The sequence below is a fragment of the Bos mutus genome, chromosome 29 (assembly GCF_027580195.1).
Source record: "Bos mutus isolate GX-2022 chromosome 29, NWIPB_WYAK_1.1, whole genome shotgun sequence".
NCBI classification, from domain to species: Eukaryota; Metazoa; Chordata; class Mammalia; order Artiodactyla; family Bovidae; genus Bos; species Bos mutus.
Genome location: NC_091645.1, coordinates 5,578,164 through 5,602,841, shown reverse-complemented (window position 1 = coordinate 5,602,841; position 24,678 = coordinate 5,578,164). Strand labels below are relative to the sequence as shown.

Below are 24,678 nucleotides of genomic sequence, written 5' to 3'. Positions count from 1 at the left end.
GTAATAAAACAGGCCACTACACAGTAGTTGAGAGCATAGTAAAAGCAGTAATCTCTGTTGCCAAGTGGTAATTAAGCCATAACAAAGATATGAATTATACTTCCATTTATAATTAAACTATGAAGATGAGGCTTTGTAATTTGTTAGCCTAGGGAAGACTCTTTTTTAAATTGAAGGTTGATGAATGTAAGCACACCTATGAAAAAATTCAAACATTTTCAAGTGACTTTAATCAAAGCATCTTAAAAATAATTACCCTTAGTACAAATAGAATCTTTACTAATTATACTTTCCTGCGGCTAACTTTGTGTGCTAAGTTGCTTCAGTCATATCTGACTCTTGTGTGACCTCATGGGCTGTAGCCCATCAGGCTCTTCTGTTCATGGGATTCTCCAGGCAAGAATCCTGGAGTGAGTTGCCATTTCCTTCTCCAGGGTATTTTCCAACCTAGAAATTGAACCTACATCTCGTCTCTTATGTCTCCTGCATTGGCAGGTGGGCTCTTTACCACTAGCACCACCTAACTTTATTTGATGTTGATTTTTTTTTCATCTGTGCATATGTATGCTCTTACACATTCATAGCAATAACTCATATACAAGTTTATAGATATGAAAGAGGAGAAAAACAATGATATAAGGAGAAAATATGGGATTTGAAATGAGATGATTGATACAGTTTTGGAATTAGCCATTCAGAAGACATGTGACTTTTAATGTGTCATCTAGATTTTCAATCTCATTAACTTTATTTGTAGCATAAGCATGCTGAGCTTTATTCTGTCTCCTTTATGTGAGGAACATACAAGTGTGTGCTAATTCATATCTGCTTTGAGAGTTGACAATACCTTTTCCCGACCCTTTACTCAATGAGACCCAGTTGGTACTTTGAAAGAAACAATCATGGGACTATTTACATTATGGAAATTGACAGACAGTACAAGTCGATATATTCTCCACTACCACCCTCATTTTTCCTCTGAGATAAGGTTAATATTTTTCTAGTACATTACTGGGAATGTCAAGTGAAAAAATGCTTTATGAACTCTAACATGTTATGCAAATATGTTATAATATTCATTACAAAAAATTATAAATAGAGTGACAATCTGTGAGTTGCATATGAAAGTATCATTAAATGATCTTATCTAATTAAAAAGCAGAGACATAAATGAGCTTGTAGGATACATTTAAATGATTTAATAGACTTCTGTATGATAGAAATGCCCTATCAAATCAAGCTGATGAAGGAATATTATATATAGAAATTTTGCAGTATGACTAACCATCCTTGTTTGCCCGAGACTATGGGGTTTTCCAGAATTAAGATGAGCTATATAATTTCCAGAATATATCACAAAATGAAAACATGAAGCAGTTCATTCAAAAATTATTAAAAATTTCAAGATAGCAACAGCAAAGCATTAAACCAGATATAGATAGGTTTGGGTGAGGAACACTCAGTTGCAATAAAGCTGGCTCTACCTAGGACCCAGGACTTTTAGTGCTAAAATCAGAATAGACTGGGGGAAACAGAGACTAAGATGGTTGTGACTCTACCTTTGCTTCAAAAACAGTTAGCATTAAATTAACATTAATGTATTATCAAAGACTTATCACACCTAATGAAGTATACCAACTGTAGGAGGTACTATCAATTCAGTCATAAGTAAGGACAAGGAAGAGAAGACAGCTTGAATACCACTTTGCCTATAAGACGTTTGCTTGATTCAGTCTATGCCATTTAGTGAACTAAATGATTCTACTGTGACTCCTGAGTTTTCCTGAATGCACAAGTCTAAGAATATGGAATGCCATTTAAAATTTTACCTTAAAACAACCTTCAGACAAATTGTAAATGAAGACTGAACCATTATGATTAATGTGTAAGAAAATTTTATAGATATGTTTATAAACTGGAGATAAGATCTAAGAAATGTTGAAAAAATCACTGGATAATGTAAATCACATGTATACTGTGTAAATATGTATATAAACAAAAGGATTACATGTCATTTTCTTTGCATACACACACACACAAGTATACATATACACACATGAACATTGGTGTTACCAAGAGGAGAAATCAGTCTGATATTTAAAATAAACCATTTCAAGTGATAATACAGAAAATAATTCTACTTTCTTTATTGAGTTCATGGAGATGACTATAATTTTGACTGGTTTCACCATTGTCTTTGGGCAAACAATGAAAATTAGAGCAGCAGTTCTCTAATGCAGACTTTAGTGTGCCTTAGAACCACGGGAAAGACTTTTTAACACAAATGGTGAATCCCAGTGACTTTCTGATTCACAGTTTTTGGTCGCGTTTGAGTGTTTGCATTTCTAAGCAATTTACATAATTTGTGGATCATTTGTGACCTTCTGTGCTGTGTGTGCTGTGTCGCTCAGTCATGTCCAACTCTCTGAGACCCCATGGACTGTATGTAGCCCTCCAGGCTCCTCTGTCCATGGGGATTCTCCAGGCAAGAATACTGGAGTCGGGTGCCATGCCCTCCTCCAGGGGATCTTCCCAACGCACAGATCGAACCCAGGCCTCCCCACTACAGGCAGATTCTTTACCAATTGAGCCACCTAGGAAGCCCAAGAATACTGAAGTGCGTAGCCTATCCCTTCTCCAGAGGAACTTTCTGACCCAGGAATCAAACCAGGGTCTCTTGCATTGCAGGCAGATTCTGCACCATCTGAACTGTGACCTTTTAACTGCCATCTAATAATTACAGGGTAAACAGTCACCCACAACCGTGTTTGCTTCATTGCTTTGTTCCGCATAGTTGAAGAGACTTCCTGAGTCAAATTAAAAATATTTTTAATAAACATAAATGCTAATTAATTATGACTGTAGAGCTAGCACTTTGTGTAAGAAACCTTGAAGTTGGAATGAAAGTTAATGCTTCATTGTAACTAGGGACTTGCACAGGTCCGAGGATCCTTTTTGATCTACAGTATTATATTTCTGCTGCAAGTCATCTAAATTATAAACTTTTGAAAAGTACTCAACCATGAAATACAACCTCATAAAATCATTGTGTGTAACCCTGTGAGGCTATGTACTTCATAGTTCCAGAAGAAAGCTGCACCAGGAGAGTGAATTGGAATATAGCTGGGGAGGGTAGGGAGTGGGGAATGCTATCAACCGTCCCTTCTCTTTGATCTTTACATGCATCAATGTACATTTTTCTATCTTCTGTTTGGTTTTTTCCTCCAGTTATATCCCTGAAACTCTATGAAATGTTAAAATAGGTTAGAGAAGCACTTAAAATTAAATAAATTCAATGTACTCTGTTCTAAAAATTTAACCATGTATTTTTTACCATTTCAGACTCCAACAGACATGATAAAATGTAACATTTATAGCCCAGCTTCCTAGAAAGGAGTATACTGAATTAGATAATACATGTGAAAACGCCTACCTAGTGCCTGCTTTGTAGTAGTTGCTCAATTTTTTAAAACATCATTTTCATGGGTACACATTGGAGCAGTCATCAATATGAAAATATTTCAAGGTAGAAGTTCATGATGTGGAATTTTAAAGACAAGCATTTTTAGACTGTCACAATATAGGAGGAAAATATTTTAGGTGAAGAAAATAATATATTCAGAGGTAAAGTTTTTTAAGTGTGAGTTCAAGTTTAGAGGTTAGAGAGCAATTTTGCCTAAATCATTGAATTTCCACCCTGTTTGCACATTAGAACCACCTGGGGAGTTTTTAAAACTCCAAGTGCCTAAGCCCCACTCTGTACCAATTAAATCTGAATCTCCAGGGCTCAGAGATAGGCATCAATATTAAAAAACAAGCGAACAAACACAAAAACTCTCCAGAGTGCTATTGGGGAAGAAACGAAAGAGAAAGATAGATGGAGTGACAAGCTGAAATTTCCTATTGTTATCATTAGCCTGAAACTGTGTTTATTAATTTCCCATAGGAATGTAGCACGCAGACATGAAGGCATAACAAAGAGTAATTTGGGCAACTGTCACTGCCCTTCACAAAGAACTTTGAGCCATTTTGGCATTTGTGACTGCTAACAAGGTCCCTGCTGGCTTATTAGACTTTCCATCCATGGGGAACCCTTGGACAAGAGAGAGGCAATAATGCATTCTGCACCTTGCTGATGATAGTCAACGGATGAGAATAGCAAGTCACTAAATTCATCTCATAGGGCATAATAAAAGGTTTTCAAGGTGTGTCAGCAAGTCAATATGAACACTACCCTGGTTTAGTGTGCAGAAAAGAGCATGGCATTTGAAATCAGTCAGAGCCATAGTCAATTCCTTGATTGCCTTGGTTTCTAGCTTGAATTTAAGTGTGTTTTTTAACTTCCATTAAGTCTTCTCATCTGAAAACTTGGGGCAGTGATAATATTCACCCCTGGGATTCAAATGAGATCATGTACATGAAAGATATTTGAAAAGTTTAATCTATAGACTAGAATTCCTCCTGGACTCGCTCTTCCAAAAGGGAATAAAATCTTGGCAAAAGAAACTACTGATGTTGGTGTTATTTTTTCTATTTTTTCAAGGTGATTCACCAGGCAAAAAATGAATTGTGTGAAGAAGTAAAATAGAAAACAAATTATTCACATTTTATATTAATTTACATCCATGACATTCTCTTTATTTGGTCACTTAACAACTAGGCACATAGAGCTCTTTAAAGGTCCCTTGTAGATTTTATGGAGAGCACTGTTATTTTTCCTCCTCCCAATCTTTACAGGATGGTATCAGTGAAGAATTGAGAAGTATTTTTTAAGGCTTTTTAAAAAATTGATGTATAGTTACTGTATAATATCATATGTTACGGGTGTACAACATACTGATTCACAATTTTCAAAGGTTATCTTTCATTTATAGTTATAAAGTATTGGCTATATTCCCTGTCTTGTACAATATATCCTTGTAGCCTATTTTACACCTAATAGTTCATACTTATTCACCTATCCCTATACCGGCCCTTCCCCACTTCTCTCCTCACTGATGGTTTCTAAATTCTTCTCCATATATGTGAGTCTGCTCCTTTCTTGTTATACTCACTAGTTTGATATATTTTTTAGATTCCACATATAAGTTGTATTATACACTATTTGGCTTTCTCTATCTGACTTATTTCACTCAGTGTAATGCTCTCCAAGTCCATCCATGCTGGTGCCAATGGCGAAAGTTCTGTCATTTTTAGGGCTGGAGTAGTATTCCACTGTGTATAACAAACACACACATATATACGTTGTATGTATCTGTATATACATATAATATATATATATATATACATATACACATACATATGTTGAGAAATACTTTATATTTTCTTTTAAATACAAAGATGTGCAAGGTTCTGTTTCTGACTATGGACAATCAAAGCAAAGTCTTTGGTTTCTGTTTCTGAGGACTTTCCAGTCCTATTTTAAGACATTAGATACACATAGTCCGTTTAAAATTGTTAATATAATCAGATTGTCTGTATTAACAATTTGGTATTTATCACAAAGAGGTTGGGAGTTTGTCCAACCTATACCTTTGAACTATTTCTGAGCACATAACACGATATATTCTGACAAACCCCACATGCTTCTCATTCAAATACCCTTCATAAGAACATTGGAGACTTTCCTAGATGCATCATCTGGCAAGTTAGCAAAAAAAATGAGTATAGAAACTCTAGCCTAGCTGAAAACATGCTTCGAATAGCAATCTAGTTTTCAAGATCACCCTGACGCATCTATTGTTGGCTGAGGGCAAGCAGGCAGGCTTTTGTAGAGAAATCGAGTTTAGGAGAGGTTTCCCAAGTGGTGCTAGAAAGAATCTGTGGCCAGTGCAGGAGGTGGAAGAGACATGGGTCTCATCCCTGGATCAGGAAGATCCCCTGGAGAAGGAAATGGCAACCCACTCCAGTACTCTTGCCTGGTAAATCCCAGGGACAGAGGAGCCTGGCAGGCTACAGACCATGGGGTCATGAGTCAAGAAGTGTCTGATGCTGGGAAGGATCCTTAAGGTGGAAATTTGTGGCAAAAGCAGTTTTTCTGCAGTTGGAGTGGCCCATATTCTTGGTTAGCAGCTCTCTGGATAGGCACCGATTTCTCAGATGCAGCAAACTTAGATAGGTGCTATTCAGGAAGCATTTGTCTTGTGCTAGATTCTATACTAATTGTAACACACTTGCTATAAAAGTGAGAGAAATTGTTTGATAAATAGACAAATAGATGAGGAAACAATGGAAACACTGAGAGACTTTATAGTGTTTGGGCTCCAAAATCACTGCAGATGGTGACTGCAGCCATGAAATTAAAAAACGCTTGCTCCTTGGAAGAAAAGCTATGACCAACCCAGACAGCATATTCAAAAGTAGAGATACTACTTTGCCAACAACGGTCTGTCTAGTCAAAGCTATGGCTTTTCCAGTAGTCATGTATGGATGTGAAAGTTGGACTATAAAGAAAGCTGAGCACTGAACAACTGATGCTTTTGAACTGTGGTGTTGGAGAAGACTCCTGAGAGTCCCTTGGACTGCAAGGAGATCCAACCAGTCCATCCTAAAAGAAATCAGTCCTGAATATTCATTGGAAGGACTGATGCTGAAGCTGAAACTCCAATACTTTGGCCACCTGATGCGAAGAATTGACTCACTGGAAAAGACCCTGATGCTCTGAAAGATTGAAGGCAAGAGGAGAAGGGGACAACAGAGGATGAGATGGTTGGATGGAATCACCGACTCAATGGACATGAGTTTGAGTAAACTCCAAGAGCTGGTGATGGACAGGGAGCCCTGGTGTGCTGCAGTCCATGGGGTTGCAAAGAGTCAGACAGGACTCCGTGGCTGAACTGACTGACTAAGGGTATGAGAGATGGGTATTAATTATTCCCTCTTTTACCAGTGAAGAAAACAAGGCTCACAAAACATAACTAGAAAAGTAATACTTTCAGTAAGAAACGTAGAATTTAAACCCAGTTTGGTCTTCTCTAAAAGTCTTTTCTCTACAAACAGTATCTTCAAATTGCTAAAAAAAAAAAAAAAAAAAAAAAAAACACCACTACAGGTTCACTAAGACACTTTAAAGGGTACCTCGCACAGAGAGTTTTAAGAAAATTTATTTCCAGATCTTTCTTCCAAATATACTTTACTAAAATGACTCTGAATGAAAAATCTCCTGAGATTCTTCTTTACCACATACCCTTGCATAATCTCCCTTCAACTTTTCAGAAGAAAGGCGTACCTCTAGCCTATATCCCTACTTATCACAGTACACTCCCAGAAGGGGTAAAATCATACGAGGTACTAAAGCAGCAGAGAACTCAGAATATTGATGCCAGTGTTGCTGGAATGAATGGCTCTAACGAAAAGTAGTGAGTATCTTGAAAGTTAAGTGCTTTGTAAACAAAAGCACTTATAGCTACTTTCATCAGAGAATTTTTGTTTGAGTTGTCACTGATGGATTAGATTATTTTCATGCTGAATCAGCTATGTCATTTTTGGCATATACTAAGAAAAGACTTTAAGTAATTAAGTGAAACTCCTATAAAAATCTTTTTATTACCATCTAGTTTTTTATGAGAATTAAGTTTTCAGGACTAATGGTTTTTTGTTGTTGTTTGTTTGTTTGTTTTCTTTTTTTATTTGATTTTATTTTTTAACTTTACAATATTGTATTGGTTTTGCCATATATCAACATGAATCTGCCACAGGTATATACGTGTTCCCCATCCTGAACCCTCCTCCCTCCTCCCTCCCTGTACCATCCCTCTGGGTCGTCTCAGTGCACCAGCCCCAAGTATCCAGTATTGTGCATCGAACCTGGACTGGCGACTCGTTTCATATATGATATTATACATGTTTCAATGCCATTCTCCCAAATCATCCCACCCTCTCCCTCTCCGACAGAGTCCAAAAGACTGTTCTATACATCAGTGTCTCTTTTGCTGTCTCGTATACAGGGTTATTGTTACCATCTTTCTAAATTCCATATATATGCGCTAGTATACTGTATTGGTGTTTTTCTTTCTGGCTTACTTCGCTCTGTGTAATAGGCTCCAGTTTCATCCACCTCATTAGAACTGATTCAAATGTATTCTTTTTAATGGCTGAGTAATATGCTGAGCCTTATTCTTTCTAGCAATGACTATTGTAGGGTATTGTAGATATCTGCAATAATTTTTAACTAAGGGACGTTAGTCACTCAGTCATGTCTGACTCTTTACAACCCCATGGACTGCACCCCACCAGGCTCCTCTGTCCATGGGATTCTCCAGGCAAGAATACTGGAGTGGGTGAGTGAGTGAGTGAAGTCGCTCAGTCGTGTCTGACTCTTTGAGACCCCATAGACTATAGCCTACCGGGCTCCTCCATCTATGGGATTTTCCAGGCAAGAATGCTGGAGTGGGAAGCCATCCCTTTTCCAGAGGATCTTTCCAACCCAGGGATCGAGCTTGATCTCCTGCATTGTTGGCAGATCCTTTACTGTCTGAGCCACCAGGGAAGCCCTTTTAAATAACAATCTTCCATAAATATTGTTCATAAATGAATTTTCAATAAAACTTTACTTTTTACATTTAATAACTTATTTTGTAAAATATTTAGTGTTACATCGTTCTAATAAAATATGTATTACTAAAATTTTTAATGACAATCTAGATTATATTGTCACATGAAGTTTTTAAAAGGTAATTTTAACTTTTATACCTAGTTTTGTTTCAGAAAAGTATGATAGGCTGATGAATTTTTAAAAAATATTTCAAGCATAATATATAACATTTTGGCATATTCCTGTGGGAAAACAGAACAAGAACATGAGATCTAGTGAAAAAAAGGAAATCCTATAAAATTTCAGACTATAATAGAAGAGTTTGTTTAGGTACTTTTGATATGGATGATGGCAAATATCAAATCATTACACTGGATACATTTTTATAAAGTGATTTCAAATTTTTATTTTAAAATTTATACTATTTGCAATATCTACACCTGAATTTTTTCCTCTAAAACTATTTGCAATTATAATTAAAGCAATTTAGAAGCTACTTAAAATATGTGAGAGCATACATAAAAGATGGTTTTAAAGCTTTCATTTTGTTCTACTCAAAGATAAAAGCTTAAAGACCATTGCTCTACAAAAATTCCCCCCATGATATATGACTTATTACTAATAGAAAAAGCAATAAACCAATGCATTTAAGAGCTTAAGTTCTGGAATAAAACAGGTTTATGTTCCAACCTTAGCTTCTGTTGTTTGCTTTTTAATCTTAGACAGTTTGCTTAAACTCTCTAAACTGCTTTATCCAAATCTACATAACAGAGATTATGAAGATATCTAATTTGTAGAATCATTCTGAAGGTTACAAGAAAATAATCATGTTAAGCTTTTAGAAAAATCCCTGCACATGTTAAGAACCATGTATATACAATCTTGGGCTTCTCAGGTTGCGCTCGTTGTAAAGAATCCACCTGCCAATGCAGGAGAAGCAAGAAATGTGGATTTGATCCCTGGGTCAGGAAGATCCCCTGGAGAAGAAACAGCAACCCACTCCAGTATTCTTTCCTGGAAAATCCCGTAGACAGAGGAGCCTGGTGGGCTACAGTCCATGGTCCTCAAAGAGTCAGACATGACTGAGCAACTGAGCACACACACACATACACAATCATAAAAGTTGTCATACACGAGCAAAGTCAGAGGGGAGAAAGAAGTGTGTGCTCTTGGGCTAAGCTTCCGGAGGTAACTGGGCTTGATACTGTCTCTGAGAATGAATATAAAAGCTCAAAAGGAGGAGACAAAAACATCAGCTAAAGGGGCAGAGATACTGTCACCCACAAATGTAGGAGAAAACAAAGCATTGAACTCAAAAGTCAAGAGCTGCACTTTAAAAATGGAGCTGACAACAAAATAATCCTAATTGTTTGAAAGGAAGCTAGTTTCCCTCTGCCTCCTATTGTCTGCACTGTTTCTATCCTACCTTTTAAAATAAAATTATAACCTCACAGTTTCTGTTTTCCTGATAAGGCTAAATTTTGAAATTCAATATGTCCTTGGCATTTTCCTTTAGCTTGGTTCTGATTTACAGTTTAACTCTGTTCCTCCCTCTTTGTTTGATTTTAAATCTGAGTTCTATTTTTGTTTTGTGTTTTCCCTGAATGGACACTGAAATGATATCATACTTCACCTATTCCCTGGTAATGTATGGGAGAGAACACAGAATATCAAGAGCTCAGATATTGCCGTCTAACTGATATGGGTTAAAATACCAACTCTGCTACTACCTATGCAAGCTTGGAAAACTCAGGACTTTTCTAAGCTTCATTTTTCTCTTCTTTCCAGTAGGGATAATTTCTAATCAGTAGAGCTACTGCAAAGACTGAAGGACTTATGTCACAGAAAGCATTTAGCTCAATTAATATACAGAAAAAAATAACTCTTATCATAATTATTATTCCTGGTGCAATGAATAGAGCCGTTTAATGGAGTCCTGATTAACTTGGAAATATTTTGCAAAATGAAATACATTACCCGAAGTCCTCCAGACTGTCAAAGATGAATTGTAATGTCAGTGGTCACAAGTTTTAATTTTTCTCTGGAATCAGAAATAAAAAAAGTAACCACCAGAACTAGAGGGCAAGAGGACACATAACAGCTGGAAAGATCTGTTTTTAAGTGCTGGTACAGACTGAAGTGAGAGTGACTATGCTGATTATTACAAAAAGATCTTATTACTTTTTAGGATCTAAAGGAGGAATAGTAGGCAGAAGCAACAGGATGGAACACAGACTGGCTTAGCCAATTCCATCTGGCTAATCAGTCCATTGTGACCAGATTAATACCATTCAACTCTACAAAGATTTACTAAATGCTCACTGGGTATCTAGAATATGAACAATCCCAATACAGAATGCATTTTATGATTGACTTTATTGTTTTGAATCAGGCAATTATTTTTCAAGTGCAGTTGTAAACCAAATGAGAAACTCACTTAGATTTTCAATCATTAAAACAAACTACTTTTTTTTTCCCCCCCGATTTTCTTTTTGCCAACAGGATTTGCTGATCCACTTACTGGGATAGCAGATGCCTCTCAAAGCAGTATGCACAACGCCTTGCACATCTACATGAACGGAACGATGTCTCAGGTACCAGGATCTGCCAATGATCCCATCTTCCTTCTTCATCACGCGTTTGTTGACAGGTTGGTTGGCACTTCATAAATTACGTGCTTATTGGTTTTAAATGTAGTGGATGTCAAGAAGATGTACAAAAAGCCAACAGGTCCATAAAAAGATGCTCAGCATCACTAGTCATTGCTGCTGCTGCTGCTAAGTCGCTTCAGTCATGTCCGACGCTGTGCGACCCCATAGACAGCAGTCCACCAGGCTCTGCCATCCCTGGGATTCTCCAGGCAAGAACACTGGAGTGGGTTGCCATTTCCTTCTCCACTGCATGAAAGTGAAAAGTGAAAGTGAAGTCGCTCAGTCGCGACCGACTCGTGGTGACCCCATGGACTGTAGCCCACCAGGCTCCTCCATCCATGGGATTTTCTAGGCAAGAGTACTGGAGTGGCTTGCCATTGCCTTCATCACTAGTCATTAGAGAAATGCAAATTAAAACCAAAATGAAACAGTACTTCTTGCTTGTTAGAATGGCCATCAACAAAAAACGAGAGATAGACACTGGCCTGGATGTGGAGAAAGGGGAATCCTTGTGCAGTGTTGGTGAAATTTGTAAATTGATATAGCCATTATGGAAAATGCTATGGAGGATCCTCAAAAAATTAAAAGTACAACCGCCATATGATCCAGCAGTCCCAATTCTGGGAACATATCCAAAGAAAACAAAACACTTAACTCGAAAAAAGCACTCCTACCTTCATAGCAGCATTATTTACAATAACCAGCATGTGGACACAACATAAGGGTCTATCAATGGATGAGTGGTTGAAGAAGTTGTTACCATCTCCACCTCACTCATGTTCCCAAGAACATGGATATAGTATCAAATAAGTAAGTGGAAGATTATTAAGCAGATTTTATTGTTTTCTTGGCAACTTTAATATTATAATAGAATTAAGTAATATCCCATATCAAGTTTTATTCAGAGATCAATTTTCAAGAAAGTATATAAGTACCAAAATTATGATAGCAAATATCAAAACCACCAAACCTAGACATCAAGGCAGAAGGAAGAGTGTTGGGAATAATATCCTACCAGAACAGATTAAACTCTGTTTGCTGTTGTTGTTCAGTCACTCAGTCTTGTATGACTCTTTGCAACCCGATGGACTGCAGCATGCCAGGCTTCCTTGTCCTTCACTGTCTCTGGGAGTTTGCTCAAACTCATGTCCATTGAGTCAATGATGCCTCTCACCATCTCATCCTGATTACTGAGTCATTTTTATGTCATATTATCTTTGTGAATTTTTGGCATTTTTTTGATCTTTGCTGCCATCCTGTGAACTTTAAAGAAACCTAAATTTCCTAGATCTCTTGATGCCCCAGGCAAGAAACATGCAAACTATGGCTTTTAGGCCATATCTGTCCCTTACCTTATTCATAAATAAGATGTAATTGGAACACAACCACACTCATTCATCTACATATTGTCTATGGCTGTTTTCGTGCTAAAATGGCAGAGTTGAAACAAGACTATATGGCCCACAAAGTAGAAAAGATCTAGTTTCTGGTCATTTACAAAAAAAAACATTTCTTGACTCCTGCCAACCACCGAATTCCATATTTATAAGCCAGGTGAGAGAAAATGATTGATCTTTATCTAGCCCTCCTTGATCTATATTTATAGAAAATACTATAATTTAATTCAACGTTTAGAGGCATGTTTAAGGGAGGTAAAGCTATTAGGAAGATATACAACATTTAGAAGCCTCTCCCACCTATGAAAACTAAAATTTTCTTCTTTCTTAGAATTATTTGTTAATCCTATCTTATGGCTTCTCAGTTGTGTCCAACTCTTTGTGACCCCATGGACTGCAGCATGCCAGGCTTCCCTGTCCTTCCCCATCTCCTACAATTTGCTCAAACTCATGTCCATTGAAACAGTGATGTCATCCAATCATCTCCTCTGAAAAGCATCTTTACGAAGAAAGATAGAGACCTGTGGATTGCTGCAACATCTGAGCCGTCCTCTTAGTTCTCGGCATACAGAGATGCATTTTCCAATCAGATGGTCTATTTACTACTGTTCAATTATTCACAAACATATTTGTTGAATGCCTACTGTGTGCTGAATACCTTTGCCTGAATGTCCCACACTCATTACTGCTGTTATGCATTGCTTTTACCAGTCTCCAAATCTGGAATGTCTTTTCCATGACTAAACTATTTTCTATGCAGTCTTCAAGACTATTTTCAATTTCTGGCTCTTCCATGATGAATGACCAGACCATGACTGTCTAAAACCACTTCTCCCATCCAAAGGCATGTTGGAGCTAGCCGCAAATCACTAGCAAGGTTGAATTATGTACATATTTTCACAACTTTGCATTCGGTGATCTCAAGCATAGCTAGAAACCAGTGTTGGTAGGAGTATTTACATCAGGAAGCTGGCAAATGCTACAAATCAAGGCTTTCACTCAGAGAGCTGGTTGTTAAAATAATGGCCAGCATAATCCTGCTCCTATCTGTTAACTCACATCACTTTCTCTACTTCTTATTTTGAACACATCATTTATATCATTCTTATTGATTGTGTGCTTTTCTTATTGATTGTGCTTTGTCTCTACCACTAATCTCTGAGCCACTATGGCAGGACCCACGTCTGGAATTATATCTGTTGTTTTGTTTTTCCCCACAACATTTTGTCTACTTTGTAATTAGAAGATCTGTAATAAATTTGTATAAAATAAATAAATAATTGAAAAAAATCTTAGCAAGTTACTTTCATCATAGCTACAAAGGAAATTATAGAGAAGTCATTTTAGCTAAAAAATGTTTTTTGCAAGTCTGGTAAAGCACAAATCATCCAAAGCTATAAACTTGCTTCAAGATTTAGCATGTTTCTAGACCATTAGACCTTGTTCTTGGCATTGGCTAAACAGAATAATGAGATAAGATCACTGGCTTAACAAAGCTTAGTCTACTGGGAAATACAAACAAGTAAACAACTGTAGTATATTATAATTCATGTGATCATTACAGCCATTCTTGGAAAACTACATAAAAAGGATGAAACATGAATGGAACCCTGAAGAGCGGCAGGCCTACAAGACAAAAAGGATACTCAGGATCGGGAGAATAACTCTTACCTCATTGAAACCAGGCACAAGCCAGAAACATGAACTGAAGAAGAAAATGGAAACGTAGGATCCAAAACTAGGAAAACATGTCTCAAAGCGCATGTTTAGAGAAAGTGAGAAGATTCCAGTAACAAATTAGCTTACCACCAAAACGTACCATTGTTGGGCAAATAAAGACATCAGCTCAGTTCAGCTGCTCAGTCATGTCCGACTCTTTGTGACCCCATGGACTGCAGCACACCAGGCCTCTCTGTCCATCATCAACTCCCGCATCTTACTCAAACTTATGTCCATTGAGTCAGTGATGCCATCCAACCATCTCATCCTCTGTCGTCCCCTTCTCCTCCACCTTCAATCTTTCCCAGCATCAGGGTCTTTTCCAATGAGTCAGTTCTTCAGATCAGGTGGCCAAAGTATTGGAGTTTCAGCTTCAATATCAGTCCTTCCAATGAATAATCAGGACTAACTTCCTTTAGGATGGACTGGCTGGATCTCCTTGCAGTCCAAGCGACTCTCAAGACATAGAGTAATTCCAATTCTTTCCATCACTTTAAGTTAAAAAAAAAAAAAGAAAGAAAGAAAAGAAAATCAGAGAATGAGACTTCTGTAGTGGTTCAATGTTTATGAAGCCACCTGCCAATGTAGTTGATACATCCCCGAACAGAGAAGATCCCACATGCCACAGGGCAATTAAGCTGGTGAGCCACAACTGGTGAGCCCGTGAGCTATAACTTCTGAAACCCTTGCATGCTAAAGCCTGTGCTCCACTGCAATGAGAAGTCCATGCACAGCAATGAGAGCATAATCCCTTCTTGCTGCAACTAGAGAAAGTCCACAAGAAGCAACAAAGATCCAGCTCAGCCAAAAATTTTAAAAATAATGAATTAATATTTTTTTTTCTAAAAAAGTAGGAGAATGGATCTAATACAGTAATTCTAAAGGATAATATGTATTTAGCTTTTACTGTGTGCTAGACACTGTTCCCAGGTGGCTCAGTCAAAAAGAATCTGCCTGCCTATGCATGAGACTTGGGAGACGCAGGTTCGATTCCTGGATCAGGAAGATCCCCTGGAGGAGGAAATGGCAACCCACTCTGGTATTCTTGTCTGGAAAATTCCATGGACAGAAGAGCCTGGTGGGCTACAGTCCATGGAATTGCAGAAGAATTGTACATGACTTCCGACCGAGCATGCACGCATGTAGGCGCTATTCTAAACTCTTTACAAGTTTTATTTCATTTAATCCACAACAAGTCTGCAATGTTCTAGTATTATCCTTACTTTATATTTTAAAAATGAGAGTTGGAGAAGTTCTGTAATTGTCCCAAGATATATAGCTAATAAGAGAGCAGAACTGAAAGTTAAACAATGCAGTCTTACTAAAGAGCCATGTTCTTAACCACAGTGGAGAATTCTTGAAAAGTCCAAAGATGAGTTTTACTTTTGACTACTCTTCAGTTCAGTTCAGTTGCTCATTCGTATCCGACTCTGCGACACCATGGACTGCAGCATGCCAGACCTCCCTGTCCATCACCAACTCCTGGAGTTTCCTCAAATTCATGTGCATCAAGTCGGGGATGCCATCCAACCATCTCATCCTCTGTTGTCCCCTTCTCCTCCTGCCTTCAATCTTGCCCAGCATCAGGGTCTTTTCCAATGAGTCAGTTATTCGCATCATGTGGCCATAGTATTGGAGTTTCATCTTCAATATCAGTCTTTCCAATGAATATTCAGGACTGATTTCCTTTAGGATGGACTGGTTGGGTCTCCTTGCAGTCCAAGGGACTCTCAAAAGTCTTCTCCAACACCACTGTTCAAAAGCATCAATTCTTCGGCACTCAGCTTTCTTTGTAGTCCAACGCTCACATCCATATATGACTACTGGAAAAAGCCTTGACTAGACTTGACTTGATTTGACTACTCTTAGATTGAGGATAAATCATTTTCATTAAAAATTCATTCATTCATCAAACATTTTAAGTTTTTACTATATTCTAGATACTATGCCAGTAACTGTGCCTTTTTATCTATTGGTATGAATAAAAAGGCCTGACCTCCAGATGCTTTGGTGGTGTTTAGTAGCCAAGTTGTTCCAACTCCTTGCAACCCCATGGACTGCAGCATGCCAGGTTTTCTTGTCCTTCACTATCTCCCAGAGTTTACTCAAATTCATGTCCATTGAGTCAGTGATGCTATCCAACTATCTCATCCTCTGTTGCCCCCTTCTCCTCCTGCCCTCAATCATTCCTATCATCAGATCTTTTTCAGTGAGTTGGCTCTTTGCATCAAGTGGCCAAAATATTGGAGCTTCAGCTTCAGCATAATTCCTTTCAATGAATACTCAGGGTTGATTTTTTTAAGATTGACTGGTTTGATCTCCCTGCCGTTCAAGAGACTCTCAAGACTATTCTCCAGTACCACAGTTTGAAAGCTTCAGTTCTTTGGCTCTCAACCTTCTTTATAATCCTTCAAAAAGACAGGAGACAAAAATAAATAGTAATATAACACTTTCACCTGCATCTCCTGCAATGCAAGCAAATTCTTTATGGCTGAACTGCCCGGAAAGCCCATGAAAAAAATGTAAGAGGTATGTGAATCCAGAGAAGGAAGAACTTAACTTTGTCCTGAAAATTAAATGCTTTCTAAAGAAGACTATGCTTAGATTGATTCTTAAAGATGAGGAGAAATTACAGACATGACAGGAAGGTAAGGAAGTGTATGTCATACTAAGGAAACAAAATAGATAAATTGTAAGATAGATGAAAACAAACTGAGGTATTTGGCCAGGCTGGCTGGAGAATAGTTTTCCATGAGCGAATATTGAGAAAGCTAAGGTCAAATTTGGGGAAACTTGCATGTTCTTGATTTCTTTGAAGGATTTCCTTTAAAATTCTATTAAAATATGTTAGTTTTTCTTTAATTTTAAATTAAATCACACATACAACCTAAGGAATAAGCAAATTGAGGAAAATTGCCTAAAGTCTATACTACCATCTAAGTACAATAAATGAATTTTAAATGTTTAGAAAATTTTAAAAAGTAGAGAAAGAAACAAAGTAAGAGAAGTTTCACATAACCATTTTTCTTTGGTATTTCCAGAAAGAAAAATATTTGTCTGATATGCACAAAGTTGTCTTGATTCTATACTTTTCCCTCTATTTAATAATCTGTATCAGGTATATTTCTACATCAGTACATACAGATCTATCTCTTTCTTTTTAAAAGCTTCATAGAATTTCATTTTAAGCCACATATTGGGGGAAAATATTTGTAAAACACACATATGGTAAAAATAGTTATCTAAAATGCACAAAGAATTCTTAAAATTCAACAATAAGAAAATGGTCCCAAGTAAAAAATGGGTCAAAGTCTTAGCAGACGCTTCACCAAAGAAGATATACAATGGCGCACAAACACATAAAAAAGTGTTCCATGTTATATGTCATTGGAGAAATGCAAATTATAACACAGAGATACCACTATACACTTAGAAGAACTGGGAGCATCTGACAATACCAAATGCTGGTGAGGACATGGAGCTGTGAGAACTCTCAGTCATTGCTGGTGGAAACGCAAAATTATGCAAGCCACTTTGGAAGACTGTTTGGTAGCTTCTCATAAACTAAAAATACTCTTACCATAGGATCTAATAAACATGCTTCTTGGTATTTACACGAAGGAGTTGAAAACCTATGTGCACTTAAAATCCTGAACATACATGTGTATAGCAACCTCCAACTTCCAAACTTGGATACAAACAGAAAGTCTTTCAATAGGTGAATGGATAAATAAATGCAGACAATAATATATTATTCAGTGCTAAAAAGAAATGAGCTATCAAGGCATGAAAAGACATGAAGAAACCTAAATGCATATTACTAAGCAAAAGAAGCCAACCTGAAAAGGCTATGTATTGTATGATTCCAACTATAGAACATTCTCAAAAAAAGCAATACAGTGGAGATTATGAAATGATCAGTTGTTGTCAGTGTTAAGAGCAGCAGGAATGAACACAAGTAGAACACAGAGGATTTGTAGGGCAGTAGAATTTGTATGATAGCATAATGCTGTCTGATAGCAAAATGATGATGGCAGTAGAATTTGTATGATAGCATAATGCTGTATGATAGCAAAATGATGGTTACATCATTATACGTTTGTCCAAATGCATAGAACATATGAGGCCAAGAGTGAACCTAAGGTAACCTATGGACTTTGCTTGCCTGTGGCATCACTTTGTAGGTTCATCAGTTATAGTAAATGCACCACTCTGGTGGGGGATGTTGATGAGGGGGAGGTTATGTGTGTGTGGTGGAGGGAGAGGGAGGTATCTGGAAATCTCTGTCTTCCTTTAATTTTGTTGTAAGGCTAAAACTTCTCTTTCAAAAAGGTGTTTAAAAAGAGGTAAGTATGGCTGTAGCCAAGTTAGCACTTTAAATAACTGAAATTATGACTGGTCACAATATACTGTTGTTGCCTAATATCAAGCAATACACCATCAAGACTCATAATCAGAAATGTGACATGGACAGTGAGGCATTGATGAATCTCTAGGAAACTGTCATAAAGCCCAGAAGTTCAAAAAAGTTAATGGCATTGACTTATACCAATTTAACCTAGGTAGCCTGAGTTGGAGAAGGAAATAGCAACCCACTCCAGTATTTTTGCCTAGAGAATCCTGTGGACAGAGGAGCCTGGTGGGCTTCCATCTATGGGGTCGCACAGAGTTGGACACGACTGAAGCTACTTAGCAGTAGCAGCAGCCTGAGTAGCTTCTTATTTGAGAATGTTTCTCATGCAACTCATCAAACGTAACTAATAAATGAACCCAAGTATTTCTAGCATCTCTCTTCTTGTAAGGTGAAGCAACAAAACTCTGTTATTTTCTGAGAACCCTCTAAGAAATCACGAAGGTAATTTAAAAGATACTCTACAAGATTTATTTCACATTTTCTATACGGAGGATCTGATTTGAGCAAGGCAAAAATCGAAGGAGGAAACGTGGGCATGAGTAAGTAGGATTATGAATGGCTGAGAAATAATATTTCATTATATTTTTAATCAAAGTGTCAATAAAACTTTTAAAAAGACAGTAACAGGATTGTAAAGAATCTTCATTCTAAGTGAGGAACAAGAAACATTTGCTTTTCTCTCTTAAACAATCAAGATTATAGTAAAGGCTACATAAGTCTCAGAAAATTCTTCTAGTTAGACACAAAATATCTGCTATCTAGAAAGGTTTTTTTTAATCTTTATATTGTAGGCAAAGGTTGTAAGCAGTAAGCCAGTGAGTAAATAAATAAGTAAATAAGTCTGTCAGTAAGTAAACCAAGTCAAAATTGAGACCATTTTAAAGTTTTAAAAAATTTTATAACTTATTTTTCAAACTTAGGTATTATAAATAAAATTCACTTTCCAAAATTTATCCTTCATTAACTCCTTCATATCCTGGAACACAATGGCACTTTAAGACAGATTCTAGGGACTCCACAAGGTCAACACTAATTTCATTATAATATTAAGATGTCATGGCTGATTCATGTCAATGTATGGCAAAACCCACAATATTGTAAAGTAATTAGCCTCCAATTAAAATAAATAAATAAATTTTTAAAAGATGTTATTATCATGCAGTGTTAATCTAGTCACTGTTTAAGTGATTCAATAAAATATTTAAAAAAAATAGAATTTCATTGTATTGGTTGCAACATTCTTTAGTAATCAGATTCAATCCCGGAGTCAGGAAGATCCCCTGGAGAAGGAAATGGCAACCCACTCCAGTACTCTTGCCTGGGAACTCCTGGGAAATCTGGAGAGAGAATCCTGATGGGCTACAACCCATGAGGTTGCAAATGAGTCAGACATGACTTAGTGACTAAACACAACAACAATCACTTATTAACAGGCATTTTGATTGTTTCTTTTTTCTATCTTTTTTTGGTAAAATAATATACATATATTATTTAATATAATATTTATTTATAAAAATTTAAATCATATATATATGACTTTGGACATTTGTAAGCATAGCTAAAGAATAGATTTTTCATATTGGAATTGAAAGGTGAGAGGTTAAATACATTTAAAATTTGTCAATATTTTAAAATTGCCATTCAAAACTGGTTGTGCTACCTATTTACACATTTCCACAAATAAAGTGTGTTGGCCAACCTGTACTCTCATTTACACTATCTATTCTCAAACTTAATAATCTTTTGACTCAAGTGGAAAAATATTTATCTGTATTTTCTGTCTCCTATGTGTGTCTATTTACATTCTTTGGTATGTTATATTAGGTTAACTTGTCACTTTATTATTGAATTGTATAGGATCCTCATAGTTTCTTAGTTGGTCTTTTTTGTCATTATCTATATGAATATTTTCTGCAGTTGTTAATTGTCATTTGGTATGTTTCTTGGTATTCAGAAGTTAATATATGACCTTTTATATAATTTTTCATATTCAATGTTTATAGCTTCAGAGTCTTTAACTCTTTGTTCTTCAGTATTCTTCTTTGTCAAAAGAATGGACTGATCTCAAACTCCTTGGTTCTTTCTCAACTTTACAGTCCTTTGGATAACGTGCTTTTGATGAGATGAAAGTAGAATGCATTAGGACAATTACAGGGCTTTAGGCGGGTTTCTTAGTGACATTGTAATCATGCTTTTAGTTAATGATTAATAGGTAACTGGCAAATAGATAAGTCCAATTTATAGTGTAAATTATTTTTCTCTGCTATAAAGATTAAGGTCTGACAAAGGACTCCATTCTGTTCTCAGATCTGTAAAAAAACTTTTCAAAAGAAGAAAGGATTGAAGAGTGATTCTCTTAAAAAAGCAAATAGTTTGGAATGTTGTTTATTCTTTTTCTCTAAGAAGATCAGATTTTGAGTATGCTAAAAACAGAGACACTTGAAACTTTAAAGCAACCTAAGACTACAGCACCCATCAAGCCAAGCTGATGTTTTTAGCTATGGAATCTGGAATGTTTATGCCCATAAATTCCTCCAGAAGGAAGACGAACATTGATGCCTGAGGGTACTCTATGGATAACTGTCAGAGAAACAGAGAGAGCTTTAGAAATACTTTCTTTTCCTTAATACCTCATTACTTAGGAGGGCTCAAGTGGACAAAAATAAGCACATCTCTGCATGCATGCATTCATTCAGCTGTTAATTCAACAAACAATAAGTCCTCTCTCTGTTTTGTGTGCTATATTATATATTAGGCCACCAGGATGCAGCAGTCACTAATATTATTCCTCCCCACCTAATGCCACTGATCCAGATATGTAAAAACTAAGTAACATAAAAGAAAATGTAACTTCTGCAGGGGTAGTGGCTTAATAGGCCGGAATATATGAGAGTGAAGAGAAGAGCATCAAGGAAGTAGAGGCCACAGAATGGTCCTCCTCAACCCCTGGATCTGCAAGACCAAGCAGTCTGCCAAGCGCAGAGCAGAGAGTCATGAATAGTTGTTAGAGTCTACTGTTTGGAATTCATATGACTGATAACTTTATGAAGAATGAGTAAGATTTTGACACGTGAAGTTCGATAGTAAAAAATGTCAATTCATGAGAAACAAAACAAGAAAAACTCAGAAACTTCAGGAAATAGGTCATTGTTAATACCCAAATAAAATACTGAAACCACAGCTTAACTCGAGTCTTCTCCATTGCAGGCTATCTCTTTACCATTTGAGCCACTAGGGAAGCCCTAATGTGAGTGCTTCAGTTCAGTTCTCTTCAGTTGCTCAGTCATGTCCAACTCTTTGAGACCCCATGCACTGCAGCACGCCAGGCTTCCCTGTCTATCACCAACTACGGAGCTTGCTTAAACTTGTGTCCATTGAGTCAGTGATGCCATCCAACCATCTCATCTTCTGTCGTCCTCTTCTCCTCCCGCCTTCAATCTTTCCCAGCATCAGAGTCTTTTCCAATGAGTCTTTGCTCATCAGGTGGCCAAAGTATTGGAGTTTCAGCTTCAGCATCAGTCCTTCCAAGGAATATTCAGTGTTGATTTCCTTTAGGATTGACTGGTTGGATCTCCTTGCAGTCCAAAGGACTCTCAAGAGTCTTCTCCAAAACCACAGTTCAAAAGCATCAATTCTTCAGCACTCAGCTTTCTTTATGGTCCAACTCTCACATCCATACATGACTACTGGCAAAGCCATAGCCTTGACTAGATGGACCTTTGTTGGCAAAGTAATGTGTTTGCTTTTTAATATGTTATCTAGGTTGGTCATAGCTTTTCTTCTAAGGAGCAAGCATCTCTTAGTTTCATGGCTGCAGTCACCACCTGCAGTGATTTTGGAGCCCCAAAACATAAAGTCTGTCACTGTTTCCATTGTTCCCCCATCTATTTGCCATGAAGTGATGGGACCAGATACCATAATCTTAGTTTTCTGAGTGTTGAGTTTTAAGCCAACTTTTTCACTCACCTCTTTCACTTTCATCCAGAGGCTCTTTAGCTCTTCTTTGCTTTCTGCCATAAGGGTGGTATCATCTGCATATCTGAAGTCATTGATATTTCTCCTGGAAATCTTGATTTCAGCTTGTGCTTCATCCAGTCCAACATGTTGCATGATGTACTCTGCATATAAGTTAAATAAGCAGGGTGACAATATACAGCCTTGATGTACTCCTTTTCCTATTTGGAACCAGTGTTTTGTTCCATGTCCAGTTCTAACTATTGCCTCTTGACTTGCATACAGATTTCTCAGGAGGCAGGTCAGGTGGTCTGGTATTCCCATCTCTTTCAGAATTTTCCACAGTTTGTTTTGATCCACACAGTCAAAGGCTTTGGTGTAGTCAATAAAGTAGAAGTAGATGTTTTTCTGGCACTCTCTTGCTTTTTCGATGATCCAACAGATGTTGGCAGTTTGATCTCTGGTTCCTCTGCCTTTTTTTAAATCCAGCTTGAACATCTGAAAGTTCACAGTTCATGTGCTGTTAAAGACTGACTTGGAGAATTTTGAGCATTACTTTGCTAGTATGTGAGATAATTGCAATTGTGTGGTAGTTTAAACAGTCTTAGGCATTGCCTTTCTTAGGGACTGAAAAGAAAGCTGAGCTTTTCCAGTTTAATTTGCTGGCATATTGAGTGCGGCACTTTAACAGCATCATCTTTTAGGATTTAGGATGTGAGTGCATGCTACACACCACATGTTCAGGGCATCCACGGACTGACCCATTTAATAGTTACAGCAATCCTACCAATTAAGTGCCATTATTATCCCCATCTTAGGGACGATCGGACTAAAGTACAGGAAGTTTAAGTAACCTGTCAGGATATAAACCCATGTTCTCATCCTGTACTATTTACTGCTTCATAAAGGGTTTGGAGAACAGAAGAAGTATATGTCTATATATAGAGAGAATCTAATATTACCCCAACATAAGAACAGGAGCTAACAGAATAGGTGGTTATCTTGAGCCCTAGTCAAGCAGCGTGGTTACTGCAGCAGGAGGCCAATCAACTAAGCAGAATTAGATGGTGAAAAATTTAGCAACCTCAAACTGGACAGGGTGTGGGGCAACAGGGGGAGTGTGAGGGTCGGGGAAGGGTGCAGGGGGCAAGTGGAGGCTAGACAGTGAGGAATGGGAGATGTTAAGCGTAACAAAAACCAGACCAAATATTTGGAATAAAGGTTGCAGTTTAGAGTCCCCAGAAGCTTGAGCCTGCAGTTTTAACTGATTCTTTTTAAAAATTGTATTGAAATATAACTGATTTACAATGTTGTGTTAATTTCAGTTGCACAGCAAAGTGATTTAGTTTTACATATATAAATGAAAAAATATATTTATATGTTATTTTTACATTTTTCTTCATTATGGTTATTACAAGATGTTGAGTGGAGTTCCTTGTGCTATACAATAGGTTCTTATCTATTTTATATACGGTAGTACATATATTTTAAACCCAACTCCTAATTTATTCCTCATCTTCTTTGTCCTTTGATAATCATAAGTTCATTTTTTATGTCTGTGAGTCTGTTTTGTAAATAAATTAATTTGTATCTTTTTTTTTAGATTCCACATGTAAGCTATATCATATATTTATCTCTCTCTTAGTTTATTTAGTATGAGACTCTCTCGGCCCATTCATGTTGCTGCAAATGGCATTATCTCATTCTTTTATGGCTGAGTAGTCCTGGGTGTTCTTTGAAAGGAATGATGCTAAAGCTGACACTCCAGTACCTTGGCCACCTCATGCAAAGAGTTGACTCATTGGAAAAGACTTTGATGCTGGGAGGGATTGGGGGCAGGAGGAGAAGGGGACGACAGAGGATGAGATGGCTGGATGGCATCACTGACTCGATGGACATGAGTCTGAGTGAACTCCGGGTGTTAGTGATGGACAGGGAGCCCTGGCGTGCTGCGATTCATGGGGTTGCAAAGAGTCGGACATGACTGAGCAACTAAACTGAACTGAACTG

The 24,678-nt window shown here is 37.2% G+C and overlaps 1 protein-coding gene across 1 annotated transcript in view; it reads left to right on the top strand.

Moving 5' to 3' along the window:
- The window catches only part of TYR (tyrosinase), a 111,556-nt gene that overhangs the window by 36,178 nt on the left and 50,700 nt on the right, over positions 1-24,678 (top strand). Inside the window, exon 3 of the mRNA XM_005896255.2 lies at positions 11,036-11,183. Coding sequence (XP_005896317.1) covers positions 11,036-11,183 — 148 coding nt within the window. The remainder of the gene's footprint in view (positions 1-11,035; positions 11,184-24,678) is intronic.